At 43.9% G+C, this 18556-nt stretch overlaps 1 protein-coding gene across 1 annotated transcript; it reads right to left on the bottom strand.

Annotated features, from left to right (window-relative positions):
• Nucleotides 1-3899: 3899 nt before the first annotated feature.
• LOC102786034 (protein Wnt-2b-A) lies at nucleotides 3900-15189 on the bottom strand. Its single transcript, XM_087833397.1, has 5 exons — nucleotides 14574-15189; nucleotides 11815-12035; nucleotides 9241-9518; nucleotides 7448-7712; nucleotides 3900-5058 (listed from the first exon to the last, which is right to left on the bottom strand). Exons 1-5 carry the CDS (start codon nucleotides 14756-14758, stop codon nucleotides 4829-4831), a joined length of 1179 nt encoding a protein of 392 aa, XP_087689523.1. The 5' UTR covers nucleotides 14759-15189; the 3' UTR covers nucleotides 3900-4828.
• Nucleotides 15190-18556: the final 3367 nt, after the last annotated feature.

Here is an 18556-nt window from a genome sequence, read left to right as displayed (position 1 = left end):
TTTATAAGATCAGATTGGACGGTTTGTAACACTGCAACACTAGATATTGTTCCCACTTCCAGAAGTCTGAGGAACAAGGATAGCTTTTTGGCACATCACATGCTAATTAGAAGTCGTGATTGTGTGTGCGCTCCAGGATCTATCCGTCAATGCCACTCAGGTAGCCACGGTATCACTGTTAGTGTCAGCATCAGCGTGCGTCAGCTGGTATCACTCATTGGTATCTGTATCTGTGAGGCCGACACAGTTTAACCCTGACCCTGTATCTCTCCCATTTCCCACACCTCTGTCTTGCGTGTGTATTGTCAGCCTAAACCCTCAGATTTCCTGGTATGTTGGTGGAATTTCGGCTATTTTTCCAGGTCACTGTTGTTTGTGCCTTGCGAGGTGTGTCTGTAAATTCCCACACAGGGAGGGAGATAAACACACTCTCACTGTCACACACATATACAAACCTCGTCACGTTGCGGCCCACACCTTGTACGGTGAAGAATTCACCGCGACTAACTCTCTAACTGTGTGACTCCGGCTCAGCACTGAGCGCTCGTCTGTGTATTCTTCAAGCCAACACTAAGCTTGACTTCTGGCCCAGCAGTCAGGAGTTAAATCACGAATATATTAGTGATGACAAATTGATGATGGACCAGGTCAAACAAGCTTTCTGCTCTGGAAAATTCCTTTAGGTCCACTGACTTGCAAAAGCAAGGGAAATATTGCATCTACAACAGTATGTGTGAAAAAGTTTAGAGGAAAGTTTTGTTGCCAGAATTGATTTGGCAAGCCTCTCAGACCAACGTGTTGACTATAGTTTTTGCGTTGCACTGCTGTACCACAATGCATTGCAGTCACTCAGCTACACGAGCGGCTGAGCAAAGGCAGCAGTTAGTGAAAAATTGGACAATTTGGGGGTTGGAGGGCAGTTGCAGTGGATCTCAGCAGATAAATCTTTAATGTCATAATCCCTTTTTCCACTTACATCAATTCATACTCATGCTTTCTGTCTTTACACTCCTCAGGCAGGTCTCGGGAGGTCACGTAAATATTAGTTCGAGCTCCCTAACAAATCTGCACCTCCTGCTGCTCCCAAAGGCCGTCCAATCCAACAGTGTTTCTGCAAAGCTACACCATGTAATACCTAATGGCTGACACCCACCACATCAAATAGAGGCAGAGCGAAAGAATAAAAGATGAGTGAAGGAGTTGACAAGAGTGAGCAGCTCACTGCAGGCCAGATTTAAATCCAGCAAAGCAGGTGTTCTCCTGAATAGCTTTACCTCATCGCTGGCCAGCCTGAGGAGAGCTTAGCTACATGAGCGAGCTCTTAATGTTTAGGAGGTGTCAACAGGCAGCAAATCGCTGCTGGTCATTCACAGTGCCAGAGCTTTTCTGTTAATACGCCTAAACTTTATGACCCCCGACCTTACTAGACTCACATTAAACCTGAGAACAGGTTCTTCTGGCCTTGAGGCGTAAACATCCCCCTGCACACATACACAAACACGATGCATTGGTCATGATCGGTGAGTGACACAGTAGGAAGGACCGCCAACGCGCTGAGGGTTTTACCAGACAGGTGATAGGGTAGTTCAGGGAGCAGTGATGGGGTGCTATACAAGCGTGCAGGTACGTACATGTGAATATGTGTGCAAAACAGATCGCATGGCCGACACCCAGACCACCCCCGAGGTGGATCTCTGGCTAGATTCCCACCAACAGGACGCCTGTATCGGAGGTGGTCGAGGGAGGGCGGTCAAAGAGATGCGCCACACGGGGCGGGTAATGATGATGAATTGTGAGGAACGTAGTTTTGCTCAGATTAAGATCTGCTGATAAACACGCCCGCCAGGTCTCTGGGTAACCTTATACATTTCTTTCTCTCCTAAATCTACCAGTTTAAGTCATTGAAATCGCTCTTCCAGTGTAAGCTTAAGTTCTGCCTATGTACCTCTAGCACGAGTGTTCACGGATATATATGTAACCGGAGTTCATTCTCTATTCTCAGAGTTGTTGTCATTCGGCTCCCAGAGCTCAGACGCATTACAGCCGCGGCAGAAGGTTTATAAATCTTTTTAACTGTCAGTACTGAGACACAGGAGGAGTTTTTTGAAATTTAAAATTATTTTTAAACACAAAATTTAGAAAATGTGAAAACAAAAACTGTAAAAAAAGAGAGAGAGAGAAATCCAAAGACACTTACAGCAGCATTTTTCATTATACCAGTTTGAAAACTCTCTACTTTTTAAAGAGAAAATGCAGAAAAATGCTCCATCTGAGCAGCGCCTTGTGACTTTACCACAAAGCTTCTCTCAAAGCAGTGATCCAAGTCAGCCTACTTGGCCTTGAGGGATTAACGGATAACTTTGATTTACTACAGCCTAGATTTTATGTTGCAGCTTTGGCCATTGTTTGTATTGATTTTGATAATAGCCCACTAAGTTAATTGCTGAGAACTGGAAACATGGCAAGCGCTGCTACAACAGGGGAAAAGGAGGAGGGGGGGCTTCTTTATTTGGAAGTCAGAACACGCTGGCACACCTGTAATGTCAGTAATCATGAAATAATTCCTTGCTGTACTGGAAAACCAACCACCTCCAAAACTTTCCTCGAGATGAGCAGAGCAGTCTCTGAAATGTGACGCATCTTTACAAAATTGTGTCCTACTTTTGGTTTGTTTACTTTGGCTATTCTGCATCTTACTGTTTGTGTTAGTTAAGCTACCCAATTAAAAAAATCCTAAATGCAGCATTTAATTTAGTGAGTAATCCTAACCTGCTGTGCCAATAACCAAACAGGAAAGGATCTAAGCTGACCAAGAAAATGATGTATCCTTTAAACCCTCTGTGTAGTTTGATGCTTTATTTGTCCCCTCAGTCAGTACAGCCTCCCTCTTCTCTTCTTGCCGCCTGCCAGCTTCAAAGAGTAATGGTTTGCCTGTCATACTCTTGAACTGGAATGCTGTCAGCCTGGCATCCAGGACACAGATAGACTCTGCCACCGGACGCTGGCACTAGAATAGTCTCAGTGACTGGAATGGCTTGATAAAATTACCCTAAGGGACAATAAAGCTTATCTTATCTAATGATATTGGCCTCCCATGGCTATTAAAAGACCACTGTGGTCTCCAGACCACAGCCTGCAGATGCAGAGAGCCCAGAGATGCTTCAGCTGTGTCTGAAACATCTTCAAGTATTACAACTTGCATCAAAAAATTGTAATAAGACAAATTTTATCTGTGGTGACGAAGCAGCAGTTTAAAGCTTTATCTGTCAGATCTTCCAAAAGCACACATGCACGCTACTTTTTGTTCGTGATATCCCGTACAGCTTATCGGGAGTCTCTGGACTCTCTAATATAACTGAGAACTGGACAGAGAGTCTGGGGAGCTGAGGGGGCTGAAGCAAAGAAGATTGCTGGAAAAGTATTCCCTTTGATAAGCCGGCCAAGAAGCCTTTGATTAAATGTGGTCCCAGCAGGAGCCCACACTAGGTCCTCTGTGGCACAACCATGTCCAATCACCAGCTATCAACAGCCCCGGGTAATTACAGCCATCTAGTCATTAGCCTGGGACCCACCTGGAATTCCACATAGCGGAGGGTGGGATAGGGCCAGCAGGGGTTTGGGTTTAAGCTGGGCCTTTAATCAAACACTTCCCTCCCCTTGACTGATATCACACACCCTCCCCAACCCACACAGAATCAGCCTTTGTACTGACATATATTGTGTGTGTGTGTGTGTGTGTGTGTGTGGTGGCAATAACACGGCACGTTATGACAGCATGTGATGTTTACTCACTGTCACACAGATTGGCTCTAAATGCTCATCTGAACAAAAAACCAGGATTCCAGTGTCAGACTAATGCACCATATATTTCATATGAACATCTGCTTAGATAAGGCAATATACACAATGTTATACAAGCAAGACGAAGAGCAAAGAAGTGAAATCTGTCTGATGTTATGGTTTGGTGTGACTGCACAGCCATCAAGGCCTCGGTTTTCTTCATCTTCTTCTCAGCAGCATGCTGAAAACACCAGATAATCACAGTAATGGGAGTGCTCTTCTCTCTCCTTTTGTCAGCCAACGTAGTGCAGCATCTTCCTCGAAAGAGAAACCAAACAACACTTTACAGCTTAAATAAATCGCTTTAAACAGCTTTTTTTCCTTCTTCTTCTTCTTCTTTTTTTTGTTTTCGCAGTCGCATTCAAAGTTCCAATAACACAATGTCTATTTCTCTGTCGCGTGTTAGTCCTCTGGTTGGACTGTTTGGCCACACACAGCCAAACTTACACTCAGATGTCCACTCAAATTGCACTTACCAAGTCCAACCTAGTATTCTTTTTTTGTTTTCTTTTTAGGTAAAAGTGTGTTTCCCCCAAAATGAAGCAACGTTATGTGAGTATATGATGTTGTTGTAATAATACTGGATATGTCTGAAGGCTCAGTTAATGTAAAAATTAGTCTTTAAAGCATCATGAAAGCAGCAAACCATTTCAACCCAAGAACTGAGTCTTCAGTGAAAGCCTAATCCACCTGAACCCCAAAGGTGGTGTCACTGGTATCACTGTTCACCTGATCCCAGCAGTCCATTCACAGGGCCGTTCACAAACAGGGGCTAATGGGTATTAATTCATATTGACGGGTACTGAATTCTAGTGCTTTCACAGAGACAGGTAGAAAAGCCATGCATTGAGTTGAGGTTGCGGGAAAGGGGAAGGCGGAGATGCAGAGCACTTTTGGACAAACTTTCCCAGAATGCCGTGTTCCACAGGATATCCTGCACAGGGGAAAGGGGCGGGGTTGCATTGCAGGGAGCGTAGGGGGCGTGTCCTCAGGTCTGGTCCAGCCATTCGGCTCGTTTGGGAGCCTTGCATGTGTGTATGTCTACAGCTTCCTCACAGTCCTTACACTCCACAGAGCAGCACCACTTGAACTTGCACTCGCACTTGGTGATTTGCTTGACTCTCGTGGTGTCGTAGCCACGCCCACAGCACATGACCTCACAGCCGTCTGTGCCGCGCGATGTCTTATTGCAGACCCGTCCGGCTGTGCCCAGGGAACCTGCAACAGAATGGCAAAACAGAATTTACTGGTCCCGTTTCACTTCTCTGCTACTTACTGTAAACACAAGGCTGCAGTCAGATATCGATCAGGGTCATACTGATGATTTACAGGTCTAAACTTTAATATTATAAAATACCATACACTAAAAGTGTTCTGAATTATTTAGATTGATCATAATTCAACTGACTCAGTCATCCTTATCTACACTGTTTGGCCTCCCCTCCTATTTTCATATCTGAAATTCATCTGGTCGCAACATGGCTGCATTTACGCTTTGGCTCCTTTTGTTAACTTAGTAGCTGTCAGCAAAAGTAAAACCTAATTCCCTAAAAAGTTAAGATATTGTTTATGTTTTTTTTAATGAATACATAATTTAGAGCTTATAATATATATATATATATATATATATATATATATATATATATATATATATATATATATATATATAAAAATATTGCATGCAGGTTTTTGAGTAACATAGGCTGCTGTCCAAATTAAGTCTTTTTCAGGCAATGACTTGCTTATTTCAGGAAGACAACAGCAAACCACATCCTGCATGTATTACTGCAGCACAGCTCCACCAGGCTGCATTCAGCACATTATAAAATGATGCAAAGGAGGCCCCTAACCATTGAGTGGCTGAAATCTTATATGTAACAAGAATGGGAAAACATTTTAGATCTGCAGCAGTCTACTAAGCTCCCAAACATTTACAGTGTTGCTAGAAGAAGAGGTGAAATAACACAGTGACTCTTATCCAGATTGTTTTTAAATATATTGCAAACATAAAATTAAACCTTTAGCATCTTGTTTTTTTTTTTTAAAAAAAGAGAAATTACTCAAGCACACAGTTTAGCACACCCAGCAGCCGCCCTCTCGCCAGATACTTGGCATCAGGTGGCAAGACATAACAAGACCCAGAGACAACGGGGAAAAGCATTAGGAAGAGCATGTAGCAGTTAGGTCATGTCTCCCGATGGCTGACCAATCACCTGCCAGAGCAAACTGTCTTTGGGAAGTAAAAAGAGGATGAAAATTGTGCCATAGAAGGTATGAAGTGATTCCAAATTGGCACCAACTGGCACAAGGATAAACATGGAGGCAAGCAGGTAACGTCAGCCCTGCAGGAGCACACCTGGATTTGTCTTGTTTTTCAAGCCACCAAAAACTTTATTAGAAACGTGGCTGCGCAACAAAGAGGCAGAGCTGCATGTCTTAATTATAAAACACTAATTAAACACAATAAGAATATAGGATCAGAAGATAGGTACTCTGGCTGCTAAAAACAGAAATATGTAAGTACAACAATTTACTTTTTTTAAAAATTCACCATCTTTAAGTACGTCCTTTAAACACGTTTATCCTCGCCTTTGCAATCACTGTATAAATAATAATCTTTTTTTCTGCAGCAGAAGTCAGACGTTTGATCAGTGCAACATGTTGGCCACCAATAGTGAACGTATCGTAGCGCTCGGTGTGGCCATTGCCGTTTCATATCGTCTGTGTCTTATGTGAAAGTCATCCCAAATGAGATTAGCGCTCATGTTTGGTGTGAGAAGCTCCCTGTTTGAACTGCTACCTATCACAACAAGCTGCCCGTAGAACAACAAACCCACACACACAACTATGCGGTGTTGGTAGAGTGGCCTATAGTTACACTGCCTTTCCCAAGCCACTGCTCCCTTTGAAGCCACCCTATGTGTGTGTATGGGTGTGTGTGTGCGGGTTAAATGGACAGTGGAGCGTGACAGACAGACAGGCTCTCACACTCTGAGGCCCACTTTGGCCTCCAGCTATGCTTAGTTCAGACAGACAGAGGGAGAGAGACTGTGACAGACAGAAATTAAATTAGCTGCTTGTGTCCTTAGGCTGTGGATTCCTCTGGGAAGGTGAGAAAGAGGGGGAGGACAGATGAGGGGCAAAGGAAAAGGCAGACAAAGGGAGCAAGGGTGAGGGAGGACTGGGAAGAGCTTCTCAGTGATGCGGGCGTTGATGTCAGCCCCCCAAAAACTGTCTGATAGTAATGCATCCATCAAAGAGCCAATCAGAAACGGACATAAATGATCAGGTGCAAAGGTTGATGAAGACATCCCCGGACCATGGGGTCATGTGTGTGTGTGTGTGTGCGCTGACAGAGACTGACAGAGGTCAGGTGGTCACGGCCGTCAACGGCTGTTTCCCCAGGGTACGAGGATATTAGCTTCCACAGACATCACACAGGCTGTTATCTGACTACCATTACACACACACACACACACAAACACACTAGTCATGCATGAGTATACGCACAGCATACACATAACACCACTAAAACATAACACAGTCGGGGCAATCCATCAACATCCATGAGAAAATGCTTCCCTGTCTCTCAGTTCTGCCGTCTTACCTGCTGCTTTGTCTTGCAGGCAGTAATCCGGGGAGCTCTCAAAGTACACCAGGTCGTTTTTGGTGGGCTTCCTGAAGTCCTTGTTAGCTACAGTGAGACCTGTCCCATCTTGATTCATCATCACCTCGATAGCCCCGTTGTATTTTCTCCTCAGGTAGTCACCCGTCTTCCTGAAGTCTGACATAGCGTTCCAGCATGTCCGTAGCGTGCAAGAGCCGCTCACTCCGTGACATTTACACTCCAGCTTCATGAAGCGCTTCACCGCCTAAGTGAAGGAGATTTTGCAAATTCTCAGAATGCAGCACCACTGCAGGATTTTTTATTTTTATTTTTATTTTATGCAAATTATGACATATTTCCTCATTAAATGCACCTCTTACTACACCCAATGTCTCGTGGGTAGTTTTAGCTTTGTCAGTTTGTGACGTGTGGATTTTTTACTGAATTTCCCAACGTCACTGCCATCAGCAAATTACCACGGGGCAGGATGCCATTTCCGGAAATAGATGTTCTACTGAATTTTGTAATGACATAACATATGAAGACAACACCTTTTTCATCTCTGCCTAGATGGTTTCTACGGTGGCCCTGAGAGGTCAAGCACACTGCAATTTAAGAAAAAAGCAGCAAAAACACACAAAACACAATGGAAGTGTTTTTGAGAGACATTAATGTGACGAAACAGCTGCAGAAGTGACAAAAACCAAAACATGTGAAGGATCGCACTGAGACAATGTTTGGAGTAGCGAGGGAAAAAGAAATGCAGGGTAACGTGTGTTTTATTCACTAGACTCTAATAAGACTGTGTGTAAATGTTATACAAGTATTGATTTGTTGTTGTGCTCTTCCAGATTATACAAGATGTCAAAATCTTAATCTGGAACACCCCCACCAACCCTAAGTCCCAACAGTCCAAGTGAATGTAAACAGTACTAAAACTCTAAAACTTGCAACTGTTGTGTATTTGTGAGCTGCTAAATCAGCCATACACAGAGCACTGACCAGGCTCTATGCATGAACCTGCTGCAGCCGTGCTTTTAAGTGGAAAAGAGCAAATATGCTGCATTGTTAGCTGTACATGACTGGTTCTGTCCTGCTAATAACCAAAACAAATCCTGTTTTTGCTTTTAAGACTTGCCCATGGGGCGATCGTGGCTCAAGAGTTGGGAGTTTGTCTTGTAATCGGAAAGTTGCCGGTTCGAGCCCCGGCTCGGACAGTCTCGGTCGTTGTGTCCTTGGGCAAGACTCTTCACCTGCCGCCTACTGGTGATGGCCAGAAGGGCCGATGGCGCGATATGGCAGCCTCGCCTCTGTCAGTGCGCCCCAGGGCAGCTGTGGCTACAACTGTAGCTGCCTCCACCAGTGTGTGAATGGGTGGATGACTGGGTGTGTAAAGCGCTTTGGGTCCCTAGAGGGGACTAGTAAAAGTGCTATACAAATACAGGCCATTTAGCATTACCGCTGTAACGCGCTAACTCGGGAGTGAAGTTCCTCCTGAATTCTGACATGTGAGTTCTGAGTTACCTCTTTGGGTTGTTTTTCTGAGATTTTTTGTCCATTGTGTTTTATTGAACTTCTAATATGTTTGTTGTTTTTAACCTTTCAGGGCCACCGTAGTTTTCACATGTAGATTCAGTAACAATGTAATTGTGAAAGCCACTGATGATTATCCAGGAATATAAAACTGAAAGTGTCTGTTTGCTTTTAAATGTTGTTAAATGTACGCTTGAAACATCCACATCACGGGTTCCTCATGTTCAGTGTTTCTTAATGCATAGCAGTCACACACTTACTGTTCTGCCACAGCGGTTGTTGTGTAGGTTCATGAGTGCCCGAGCATCTCGGACCGTTCTCTCTTTGGCATCTATGAAGGTTTTGGCGAATTTGATCCCGTAGTTGATGTTATCGCTACAGCCGCCCCAGTCGAATTCTCCTCTATCGTCTTTATCTCGTCCGCGTTTGTGCGGGTCGCAGTTGCACGTCCTCAGCTCCCCCTGGCTGCAGGCTCGAGTGAGCGCGTAGACGACTCCTGCTGAGGAGATGGCATAGACGAATGCTGCTTCACGGCTGCCTGAGAGTAAAAGCAGAAAACCCAAATGAGGTTAGATGGGGGTAGAGGTTAGAGTAACATAATCCGTTTCTGAATGCGGAAACTGCAGTTACTCATATCCTGCCATGTTCCAAAGACTTTGCAGCCCACATGTTATCATGCATACACAAATATACATAATGCTATGACAGGGCCTTGGTATGAGGACATTGAAGGTGCAGCTGACAGGACATATCAGGCTTGAAGTGGAGTATACACCAGCTCTGTTTAAATATTATCATGGAAATAATCCTAGCTGTGGGGCTCTCCTCTGCTCACATAAATTGTTTGAATACAGACACAGTGATACCCCATTAATCAGCGCCAGGGTGATGTCATGACAGCATTATCTACCATTGCTCTGCTCATCTGTTCTTTTCTGGTCTCTTTCGTTCTTTAGAATATGACTCATCTTTTGTTTGGCCAACGACACAGAGAGAATTAGATATAGTGTTTGGTCACAGTTGCTTTTTGCAGCACCTCCGGGAATGAATAATCCAAAAAACATGGCAGCGAGAGGCAAGGAGCTTCTTCATCTTTAGACAGTTTATCGACGGGATAAAAACCATTTTTATTTGGTGTCTCTGTGCTGGAGAGCCTGAAATGAAACTGAAATGAGGTCGTTAATCTCTATTTTTAAAACTGGCTGCTAGTGAATTTTACAAACAATAACTTGGCTATTTGGTCTGTCAGGTTGCCCAGGTCAGGATATTTAAACAGAAATTAGCCATGAAAGGCGATAAAGATAAAGGCACTAATGATTTCACAATCTCGCCCTGAGAAAACAAGTTTCATTTAACAAAAATCCAAAAATCATTAGTTGGATGGACTCAGTGAGCATCATCTTTGGCCCTATGTTGATATTATAATATATTATATTGTTCTGAAAGTATAAACCTTAATTGACACATTTGCATTTTGATCCATGTACTCAGGCTAGAAAAGCGCTCAGGTTTATTTCTCATGTTCATGTTTGATTTGCACTTCATATCTTTAGCTGAACCGCCGCGTGCGCCCTCCTTCTAAAGATGTTTGCATTTGTCTGATAACCTGCAAGAAGCTAGGCTACAGTAATGCTGACTGCATTTATCAGAAGCGCTTTTGCATTTAAAGTAGCTGCATTAGTGAAGCGAGACCTTCTTCTCAAAATGTGTCAAAGGATTAAGTTTCACGAAATGAAAATACCAGCACTTTAGCTAACTAAGGGTGGGACACTTCACATTCACCCTGCTCCTTAAGAGTTTGTGCGATCCAACCTGCATGCTCTGTTCACTGGAGTGTCCCGTTTCGCCTGTGAGGAGATGGGGGCAGTGGGGGTGGGGCGGGGTTGTATGTGGGAGAGGGCTGAGGAGGGCACCGCTGGTCATCTTTCAAACCTGCGATGTTTGTCTGACAGTGAGAATATCTCTCTAAATATTTACATCTACATTACTGTTTATTCCTCTCCACCCCGCACACACACGCAGCCTTTATCTCCATATCTGCTACTTTTTGTTCCATGCATCATCAGCCCCCACACATGCTTGGGATAGCAGTAGCAGGCCACGGAAAGTCAGTGATGTCAGAAACCAAGTTCGCGGAGACAAACATCTTTTCGTACAACCTGCGCCCCGACACAACAGCGAGCAGCTGCTAACGGAGGATTTCCTTTCAAAAATGCAACAAAGTGAAACAAAAAGCATAATCCATGCATATAATTTGAAGGATTAGCATCACGGTGACTCCTTCCTGAGTGACTTGTAGACACAATGCTGCACCCGTGCTACATTCAGAATGCAACAATAGTCCTTTAATGCTTGCTACTGTCAAAGAAAGCATTTGGGAAAGAAAATCATTATGAATAACGTGTCATTTAATCACCAGGTGATTGTTCTCACTTGTAAAGGTCTTCAAGAGGATGAATTACACATCCGCTGCCTTTAAAGACTGAAGCAACATATGTATAGGACTGTGCCTGTGTGCATGCATGACTGTGCAGCAAAGTTGAAATTTCTGGCAGGGGCTGCAAAACCAAATGACGACAATTCCACGTCTTGATGTGTGTGTGTGTTTATTGATGAGGCATAAGCATCACAACAGTCCATTACTGACTGTAAACACGGCGTACTAGCATGCGTAAAGTAGGAAAAGCAAGAGAGAAGAAAGAGAAGTGAAAGAAAAGGAAGAAAAACTGAACGAGAAAGGTGAAAATGAGGATTCCCACAGTCACAATCAGAGCTTGGCTTCACCCTCCATCCCTCGGGCATCACATTTACTTTCCACACACACGCAGACTTACTCCTCAGCAGGACGCGTCCAAAGACAGTGTGGTCTCGGTCCAGTGTGCTGCAGTTCCATCGATGGTGTCTGAACTGGTGCTGGCACTCTCTGATCCACTCTTTGGTTCCCTCCCCAATTGCCTGCATGATGTCAGGGTGGCGTTGGCAAAGCTGCCGCTGCTTGTTCACCAGGCCGGGGATGTTGTCACAGATTACACGGGCACCGAGTGCGCCGATATACCTACGATAAACAAACAAAAGGGGGGGAAACACATTTAGAGCGATTTCAAACTGAATCCACAATTCTGGCCATGCGTACTCAAAAATCAGCAGGCAAGAGCGATTGATTATATATTGCAACTGATTGCTAAACCCTGGAGCCCTTATGAGAACATGTAGGCACAAGTGGAAACACGCACCTATAGGTGGTGAGCGGCGTAAAGGAGAGCTGCAGTTCCAGTCCTCTGTAAGTCAGAGTTCACTACACTTAACAGTTTAAGGTTTGCGAGTCGGAGGGGAGTGGAAACCATTTACTCCGCTCTCCAAATAAATAAGCACTTAACCTCTCCCCACAAGACCTGTGTGTGTGCGTGTGTTTAAATGTTTCCCAAAGACATCGTTGAAATCATGCTGTCACAAATCAGAGCAGGACGTCTGGGGCCTCCAATAACCCTGTCAAACTAAGACCCATTTACTCACTTTATTCCTCTCTGTCTGCCTGATTGCTCTCATCTTGCTCACTGTTCTCCTGCATGCCTCTTGCAGTCTCTCCCTCGCCATAATAAAACAGACTTTTACAGTGTCCTATCAAGATAAATGGTGCATTGAGATTGCCCAGAATAAACTCTAATTGTGATAGGCCTCTCGGCGTGCGTGCGTGAGCGCGAGACCTCTTGCAGCTTCGCGGTCACAAGGCTTTGGCGGTTCAGCGAGGAGAGGCCAGGGAGCCTGTAGCTGTGTGGTCATGTTTTATGAGGCCGGGCAAGAGGATGGAGACTGGAGACTCTACACTCCCCAGAGAGGGATTAGAGGGGAGGGAAAAAAGAACAGAGTGCTCATCAAAGGAAAGTGCCAGAGCAGCAATTCACACTTAATTTTCTCTCTTCGCTCTCGCCCTCTTTCTGAGAGTAAGGAGGACTTGTGGATTTTATAGGATAGTAAATCATTATCCACAGGTCTAAAACAACTTGCTGCACTGTGGTTCACCAGAGAAAGACGGCTGGGAGACGTGGTGACACCGAGCTGTGCTCTGATTTTAAACGACACAGACAGAACTTGTTACTAATGCAAAAGAAAAGAAAACAGAACAAGTAAATATGAAATTACTTTTCTTTTCTGTTACATATAAGGAACCCAAGTTGAACTTGTGATAGAGGCACGCACAACGGATGAATGTCAGCAACGCACACTCACCATCTGTTTTATTGTCCCCTCCCAATTACTACAGCAAAGTCTTCATTTCGGATGAACATATACAGCAATGTTATTAAACTAGACGTATTATTTTGCTCATTTCTCAAGTGGCTACAACAGCCGTAACATTTTTGCTCCCACCCTAAGGTGGAACAGCTCCATGTCACCTCTCAGCAGCCATCCACCAAAAGCAAACAAATAAATAAATCTATGAATAAATATAAGGAACAGTTAGAGGAAGCAGTTTATCTCCTACACTGAATCCCACCCAAAGTCAGTCATGCCAAGTCAAAGCCTCTGCCCATAACTGCTTTCAATCTACACAAACTATTAGGCATTCCATCATCCCTGCGCCTGCCCACACACAGACACTTCTCCTGTAAACACACTCACAGGCATGGACATTTTCACTTATGTTAGTGCGCAGGCACTGAGATCTTTGTTAACCCGTTCGCCTACGCTCTGCGCGGCTGCTTTGGGTGGTGTTTTAGTGAAGTCATGTGTGTTTGTGAGTGGTACCTGGTGAATTAATGACTGCTGTGCCTCGTCCAATGCGGGCTCCAGCTGAGCCGAACACGCGCTCAGCCAACAGCGCCGACATAAATTACGTTTATCGCTCTATTATTATTACTCAACATGGCAGGCCAGCACACCGACGCGAAGAAAAGTTTGAATCTTACTTATGAACTCATGCGATTTTCTTTTTCTTACTTTAACGTCCTGTCGTGCTCTTCGCTCATTTTCGAGTCAGTTGGAATTAAATTGGATGATGACAGAAAAGCGCATTAAGAGTTTTTCTTCACACTCACTACCTCGTAAAATCAGTCGTAAGCGCAGATATGCGACTATTGCAACCCAGCACATTTAGATTCTGCACAAAATTCTCTAAACAAAAAAAGAAAAGAAAAGAAAGGAAAAAATAGAGTATTAAAATGTCGCCATCAGTTCTGATGAGAAAAGCACTGTCAGCTGCACAGTGCGTCCGCGATAATAAATTAACTGATCCAAACTCTCATAACCGCCTTTTCTGTTCGCTGCTGGAAAATTAGCTGGAATGAAGTTTTTGGGGTTTTTTTTGTTTGTTTTGTTTGTTTTTTGCTTTCGGAATAAAATCTATTAAAATAATCTTCATAAGTTACAGCTGATCTCGCTTTGGATCCCTGAACAGTTTTCTAGGGAAAGAAAATAGAGCTGAGTTAAAGTTTCAGTTTCGTTAGAATAATCCGTTATATTTTGTGGGCATTTTAAATTGTATTATTTAAAATTATGCTAAATTATCATTAGCGTAATAATGATGATGATGTTCTGGTAAATAAATCAGTGTAGCAGGTAGGTAGGCCAGTATGTGTGATGGATGCAGACTCACCACCATGAGGAGTCCACCCGAGGCGTCACAAGCAGCAGCAACAACAGACACGCGCAATAAATCCTCGAACTGGCACCGGCGTTCTGGCATGAAGAAGATCGGGGTGAGAGTCTCGCTCCCGCCGGCGAACCACAGCGCTGAATCTGAGCTGCACGGAGACTGGCAATCCTGTTTAACCCCAACATGACTTTTCCTCACTTTTTTTTAGCCCAAGATGTACCAAAAAGACCACAAAAAATCAAATCTCAGAAGAAACTCCAAACTTCACTTGTTAGGTGTGAGAGTAGCCGTGCAGCAGGGAGGCCTCATTATCCAATGTTTGGCTTCATGTAGCGCGGCTGTCAGCAAAGAGAGGAGCGCGTTGTCGGTGCCATGTGCGCACCAGACTCTCCACTGAGAGCTTCTGGATGCCAACTGGAGGTTTACCTGGAGAGGCGAGCAACAAGTGTCGGTAGTTAGTTCCCGCACAAACACTTATCCTTGTTTTCGTTTTGTTTGTTTGTTTTGTTTTTAACTTGGTTCAGGGGCAAAAGTAGGGTCCGAATCAGCGCAGGAGCCAAGTGTTGTCAGACGAGAGGCTGCGGTTCTGTCGGCTGTGTGCTGGGTCGGATGCTTGCACCGGATCTCTCCTTTATTAGTGCACGGTGGACAGTGTCCGAGCTGAGAGAGAGAAAGAGAGAGAGACATGAGGGAGGGTTCGCGCTGATAGCTCCTCTCGCTCATTGGGCAGAAGAAGGGGTTACAGAGTTTGACGAGGAAAGAGATATTAAAAAGGATGGATGGAGAAAGGTGCGCGCGTGTGTGTGCGTACGTGTTGGGTGGAGGGGTGGTGATGATGCTGAGGTGGAGAGGGTCCTATTGTGCGCCGTTGATGCGTAACCACAGACAGAAATGATTATAACTAATGATGGCGCCTTTGCTTTACAACCCTGTAAAATCAGATAATTCACTCCTAAAAATATTTTACTTTTTATTAAAGGTGTTTCCGACTTTAAAGACTCATTTTAAAAAAAAAATTGTATATATCTTTAAAAAAACACACATATTGTGTGCCAGTCATTAATAATTTTAGTGACCCAGTGTTGTGCTGTTTCTTCTGTTGCTTCTTATGCTGTTTCTGCCCTTTTCAAAAACTTCATTTTAAAAGATCGATCATAAAAGAGACTAAAATAAACCTCCAGCCCAGATGAAAAACGTTTTTCAGATATTGTTATAAATTACAATGAGTTGTAGGCTGATAAATAAATAAAGTAGTTCAGTGAGAGAAGTCGTTATACATATTATTATTATTTTACGCCTAAATATTTATGAAATCTGCACCACTTAAAGCCGAGCAGGAGGAGAAAAAACAGGGAATGTGCGATTAGAAGAACAGAGCCAAATCGTCCAGTGGAACAGCACTATGGCTTAAATACGAACCACATGTGTAAGTCAGAGAGTGCTGAGGCAGCGCTGGATACACACACACACACACACACACACACACACATTGTGTCTGGAGTTTACCACTCTCACCTTCATTCCCATGTTTGTTTGTGCGTTCGCGTTGTCTTCAGGTTTTGGCCGTTGTCCTGTCATCCTCTCAAATCACTCCTGACAGATAAAAAGACCTCGGAAGCATCCAGAGATCTTTCACAAGCTCAACCACTTCTTGACTTTTTGACATGCACAAATTCAGTTTTCATCAGCCCGGAGCTGAACATTTGTAGGCCTCTGACGTTGCTTCAGCTGACCCCGTTAATTCTAGCAAACGCGTAAACAAATCGGGAAAAATCCCTGTCGGAATTGAAACTATTAGAATTAGCAATAGCTGCTGCAAAGTGTTACTTCTTCAAAAGCTTGAGACAACAGTTGCCCGTGTTTATGCCAAAGCTGGTGTTAAAGCTAAGCTACTTTTGTAGCTTTGTAGACATTTGTATTTCTGCTTAGAGCTGCCAGACAGGCAGCTACTGTCTTTGCTTTCAGAGAGAAGCACATGCACGACCTGACAGAGCAGAGTGGGTACAGGTTTGCGAGAAGGCAAAGAAGCTAAGCTCTGGGCAATATTTGTGCACTGCAGTTTAGCTCACAATTTTCTGCAAAATCAAAAGGTATTAGGGAAGCACAAACACGGCTGAGTTATGCTTTCCCTCCTGGGGCTGGAGCTGGAACAGACTTTCTCCCTCTCTTTCCCTCTCCCAGCCTGTGAACTTGACCCCAGCTTTCTCTTCATAAACAATAACAGAGTCAAGTGCCTCCTTGTCAGTTGGAAGAAAAGTTTGCCCTGATGTACGGGGTCCAATCTGGCAACCATCTCCTCAGAAGAGAAGTACTGAAGGGGGGTTGCTTTGTTTAAACGCTGAGGTGAAAGGGGGATAAAGGTGAGATTTACAGAGGATGAAGGTTAGGACTAATCTAGTTAAATTATATTTCGATAAACTGTAATTGCTTGGGATTAATTTCTGATGGAAAAGTTGCTGCTGGAAAAAGGACTGGCTTGAATGGGAGATAGAGGCATGCAGTGAAGCTGGAAGAGTTATGTGTTGGATGCCACCAGCCAGGCAGCCCAGGGATGAGCTCAGCGTGTATTCCCATCCCCTGGCAGGCTGCAGGAGGGAGAACAGCCTGTCGTCAGGCTTGGCTGAGTTCCCATTCTGATGGGACAGGTGGAAGAGAGACAAAGACGTACGTGAACTGAACGGGAAAGCTGAGACATCTTCCAGACTGATGCCAAGAACTGCATTCAAACAGTGAAGTGACTCGTTTGCTACAAGTCCAATTTTTTAATCATCTTGTCTAGATACGTTTTTGATCAGACATCTTTATTGTCTGCACGTTACACACGTGTTACAGTATTTTTGTGATTTTCAGGGTTTGTTTGGGTTTAGGCACAAAAGCAGCTGCTCAACTGTTGTAGAAGAGCATAGTTTGAATCTGATTTTGAAGACATCTGATTTGGGTTAAAATGACGACTTGACTGAGGTTTGGAGGCCGTTATCTTCATGGTTACAGTAATAAATACTTGGATAAAGTTAGGGAATAACCGTCGTCATGTTGACTGTTAAACTGAAATGAGGAACAAGCAGCAGTCTTCTCTGTTTGTTGATCCATTCGCTCACGTCAGCCTCTTCTCCACACAAGAACGTCACCTCACTTCCTCCTTTGCTCCCAGTAAAATTTGTACAGACGCATAATGGCACTTGCTGATGCATTTAAAGACAAGTTCCTTGTTTGCCTTCTCATAAAGCACTTTGAATACGTTATAACCTGGTTTCCCATCCAGAAAGCATCGTCCATGCTTCACAGAAAAGAAAAGAACATCCATGACCTTTGGGGATCTCAACATTTACTTCTGTTTATTTATTACAGACAATTGAACCGTGAACTATACACTGATCCTCTTTCCTGTTCTAGCATAGCTTTTGAACAATCACCATCTCACGCAACTCGTTATTGGATCCTGTCAACAGGACATCGTAGCCGCTCCATTGGCTGAATTGTCGCTCTAGATTATTTTACTTGAACTTGTCTTAATTTCTTGTAAAGTAAAGTAAAGTAGGCATGGTGGTAAGATGAACTAGCCTAGTTACCTGAGTAAACAACAATCATCCTGAAATCCTTTAGCATTATGTATAGATCCAATGAAAGGTCAGAATACTACCCACACTCTAAAAATATACAGTCCTAAAGGGACGGACAAATCACAAAGTGTGTGTGCACGTTGGCACACATGCATGCAAGCCACCCGGAGAACTAGATCTGTGTCTTGTAAATTTAGATCTGTGGACAAAGATGAAGTACCTTGAACAAACACAGCTTCACTGGAACTCCAGAAGCTTCTGAAATGTCTGGCTAGCGCTCAAAGAAGGTGTCAGAACTTATTTTGAACCACTTCACCCCTCGGTGCAAACTGTGCAATATTAGACATGTCCACTGAGAGAAAAATTGTGTTTGCACGGGTGTAAAAGCTTTGCATGCACGCAAATATCCATAACTGCTACTCT

Source organism: Neolamprologus brichardi, chromosome 20, assembly GCF_056152115.1.
Source record: "Neolamprologus brichardi isolate AB-2024 chromosome 20, ASM5615211v1, whole genome shotgun sequence".
Classification (NCBI taxonomy): Eukaryota; Metazoa; Chordata; class Actinopteri; order Cichliformes; family Cichlidae; genus Neolamprologus; species Neolamprologus brichardi.
Note: the sequence above shows the minus strand (reverse complement) of the source record. Positions and strands in the feature narration are given on the sequence as shown.

Coding starts and splice junctions, on each gene's coding strand:
- LOC102786034 (XM_087833397.1), bottom strand. CDS start 14,758: ATGTTGGGGTTAAACAGGATTGCCAGTCTCCGTGCAGCTCAGATTCAG. Junction 12,036..14,573: donor CGGGTGGACTCCTCATGGTG/GTGAGTCTGCAT, acceptor TGTTTATCGTAG/GTATATCGGCGCACTCGGTG. Junction 9,519..11,814: donor TGGACGCGTCCTGCTGAGGA/GTAAGTCTGCGT, acceptor TTTTACTCTCAG/GCAGCCGTGAAGCAGCATTC.